This window comes from Hippopotamus amphibius, chromosome 1 (assembly GCF_030028045.1).
Source record: "Hippopotamus amphibius kiboko isolate mHipAmp2 chromosome 1, mHipAmp2.hap2, whole genome shotgun sequence".
NCBI classification, from domain to species: Eukaryota; Metazoa; Chordata; class Mammalia; order Artiodactyla; family Hippopotamidae; genus Hippopotamus; species Hippopotamus amphibius.
Genome location: NC_080186.1, coordinates 52,981,916 through 52,985,485, shown reverse-complemented (window position 1 = coordinate 52,985,485; position 3,570 = coordinate 52,981,916). Strand labels below are relative to the sequence as shown.

At 39.4% G+C, this 3,570-nt stretch overlaps 1 protein-coding gene across 1 annotated transcript; it reads left to right on the top strand.

The window, feature by feature from the left end:
• The first annotated feature begins 331 nt into the window (after window positions 1-331).
• On the top strand, window positions 332-886 carry LOC130835337 (glucosamine 6-phosphate N-acetyltransferase-like). The gene has a single exon (XM_057706846.1). The coding sequence runs from the start codon at window positions 332-334 to the stop codon at window positions 884-886; it is 555 nt and encodes a 184-aa protein (XP_057562829.1).
• The last annotated feature ends 2,684 nt before the right edge of the window (window positions 887-3,570 follow it).

Genomic DNA, 3,570 nt, shown 5'->3' with positions numbered 1-3,570 from the left:
CGTGTGTGTGTGCGTGTATAGTGTGTGTGTGTATATATACACGTGTGTATATATACATTATACACACATATATGTATAAATATATATATATTTTTAAATAAGAAGAGCATTGCTGCGGGCGGGGGCGGGGCGGGGCGGGCAGGAGGCGTCGGCGCTGCCACGTCGGGGCGGCGCGGGAGGCAGCAGAGCGCGAGGTGGAGGAGGGGGGGCTGGCGCTGAAGCCGGATCCGGACCCGGATCCAGCGCTGTGCGCCCCCGGGCGGCCAAGAGTCCGCCGGGCCTGGAGAGCTTGAGTGCCGGCGGCGGCCTCTGCGGACCTTGCTGCAAATATATGAAGCCTGATGAAACGCCTATGTTTGACCCAAGTCTACTCAAAGAAGTGGAGTGGAGTCAGAATACAGCTACATTTTCTCCAGCCATTTCCCTAACACATCCTGGAGAAGGTTTGGTGTTGAGGCCTCTTTGTACTGCTGATTTAAATAGAGGTTTTTTTAAGGTACTAGGTCAGCTGACAGAGACTGGAGTTGTCAACCCGGAACAATTTATGAAATCTTTTGAGCACATGAAGAAATCTGGGGATTATTATGTTACAGTTGTGGAAGATGTCACTTTAGGACAGATAGTTGCTACAGCAACTCTGATAATAGAATATAAATCCATCCATTCCTGTGCTAAGAGAGGAAGAGTGGAAGATGCTGTTGTTAGTGATGAAAGCAGAAGAAAGCAGCTTGGCAAATTGTTATTCTCAACCCTTACTTTGCTAAGCAAGAAACTGAACTGTTATAAGATTACCCTTGAATGTCTACCACAAAACGTTGGTTTCTATAAAAAGTTTGGATATAAAGTATCTGAAGAAAACTACATGTGTCAGAGGTTTCTAAAGTAAAACCTTCCAAGAAAGACATCTGTCAGAGGAGCTGATGCAACAAGACTATACTCTCTTCCTAGAGTTAAAATATTTTGTTGCTGCAACCCAGTGACCTCTATGAATACTGGATTGAAAAAAAAACTATAATACAAGTATAATGACATTTAGAAGATAACTTTTGGGCTGGTGGGACATGGTGAGTTTAGATTACAAATGAAATTATTAAGGGGATGATTTTTAACCAAAGGAGTCTATTTTTAACTTGAATCTTTTCTTGCATTGTATTTTTCTAACGTTTGGCTTCATTTCTTAGTAGTCAGAGAGTAAGGAGTTATATGTCTGCTATCTGTACTGCTCATTAAAAAAAAAGCATACAGTGAATAAGGTTGTTTCTTATCACATTCATAAAATTAATATTTTTGTTTCAAAGAAATTAGCTAAATACCACGTAGGGGTGTAACATTTCACATATATTACGTGAAATTGGATGTTAGATGTAACTAAATGTAGTGCAGTCCAACATTTGCTGACCCTAATATTATACTGGCAAACAACCTGGGAAGCCTTTCAAATAAGTATAAATGAAAATTAACTTATAAAATGTGACAATTTAAATGTACATCTAAAAGTTGATATAAAGCTGAAGTACCACTTGTCTTATATGTTAAATATATAATTATTCATTTAAAATATCTAAGAGAAATATAAGGTACTTTTTAACAGTGAATTAGTAAATCCTGGCATATTATGTATTTCTAACCTGATTTCCCATCTTTCCAGGGGTGTCCAAAGCCTCTCTTCTGAGTAACATTTTTATGAAAATGGATTACAAAATTGAGTGGAATACTCTAAAATGTATCATACTGCATTTATTATTATTGCATTCTTAAAATGTCGATGGGAGCTTTTCTATTTAATGTGATTATAACGGTACTGTTATTCTGGTCACTATTCTACTTTGGTTTTATTTATTTTATTCCTTTTTAAGTTGAAATAAGAATTAGATACTTCACTACTGGTGCTAAAAAAAGAAAAAAAAACAAGAAGAGCATTGCTGTATTTATACTAACAGCTTTCTGGGTCATAAATGTAACCATTACTCTGAGTCTACACATACTTCACTGAACACGAAAACAGAGAAGTTGAGGAACTTCAGTTTCCCTGAATGGTTCAAACCTGTGGAAATGGAATGGAGCTGGGCTGTGGGCGATTTGGACCTGGCAGAGGCAGGCCTCTCCCCAAGATGGCACAATTAGAAATTATTTGAGTGGTTCTGCATTGTCACAATACTAGAGCCACTGTGAACAAATTGGCAATGCTCAGCAGAATTAAATATAAGCTTACTTTAGGAGCCAACAGAGGGACTGTCACCCAGGTCCCTAAAGGGACAGGGGTGAGAATGTTCATAGGCAGCATTGTGTGTAGTGGTGGGAAGTTGGAGGCAGCTTGGTGTTCATCACTAGAGAAATTGATAAAATATGGTGGATGCAGACAGTGAAATTCAAGCTGGAAACAGTGAATTGTATGTGCATGACAACCTACACAAATCTTTTAAAAATTTGGTCAAGTATAAATAGTAAGAAAATAAATGAAGTCTAAAGCATAATTCTATTTATATAAACTAAGGATACAATCATCCACAAAATGACGTATTTTAGAATAAACACATATATCCAAGGACTTACCTGATACCCATTAGAGTGGGTGAATACTGAGGGATGGGAAGTACAAGTGAGGACAGAGGATAGAAGGGAAGATGGAGAGGGACCTTGTGTAGACTTGATGATAGAGAAGCAGAAACTAAAGGATATTATCAACTGTTTACCTTTTACAGTAGAAATTCTTACCTTTCCCCCAGCCTTGGAAAAAAACCAACTTAATTACTATCCCCAAGTAAGTCCCACAGGACAGGGAGTCTTGAGTTTTTGTGGCTATGTCAATGTAAGCATCCCTTGTTGGAGGATGCTAGAGAAGTGCAGGCTTGTCTCTCAATCTGGTCACTGTAAATAAAAGTGTCAGCAGACTCTTGTGGCTTGAACTTCTCCAATCCTTCATTTCTCGTATCTAGGCAGGAATGGGTTATCACTCTAGGGGATGGCACTAGCTTGGGAGCTGAAGTGGGTTCATGACCAGTGTATTAAGTTTCCTGGGGCTGCCATAACAAAGTGCCACAAACTAGGTGGCTTAAAACAAAAACACATTCTTCCCCAACTCTGGAGTGTATGAGTCTGAAATCAAGGTTTAGGCAGGATCATGCTCCCTCCCAAGGATCTAGGGAAGAATCCTTCCTTGTCTCTTCTAGCTTATGGTGGTTGCCAGGAATACATAGTCTTTCTTGGCATCTAGATCTATCACTCCAACCTCTCCCTTGTCTTCAAACGGCCTCCCCACTGTGTGTGTGCTTATCTTTTCTGTTTTCTTTTCTTATAAAGACACAGCTCATTGGATTAGAGGCTATTTCATAGAAGACAAACTACATTCCATGGAGGAAACTGAAATGCACATTACTAAGTGAAGGAAGACAATTTGAAAAGGCTACATACTGTATGATTCCAAGTCTATGACATTCTGGAAAAGGCAAAACTGTGGAGACAGTAAAAATATCAGTCCTTCACAGGGGCTGGGTGGAGAGGAATGACTAGGCAGAGCACAGAGGATTTTTAGGACAGTGAAACAATTTTGTATGATACAATGGTGGACAC

Bases quoted from the DNA above. Each gene is read 5' to 3' on its own strand.
- LOC130835337 (XM_057706846.1), top strand. From the start codon at position 332: ATGAAGCCTGATGAAACGCCTATGTTTGACCCAAGTCTACTCAAAGAA.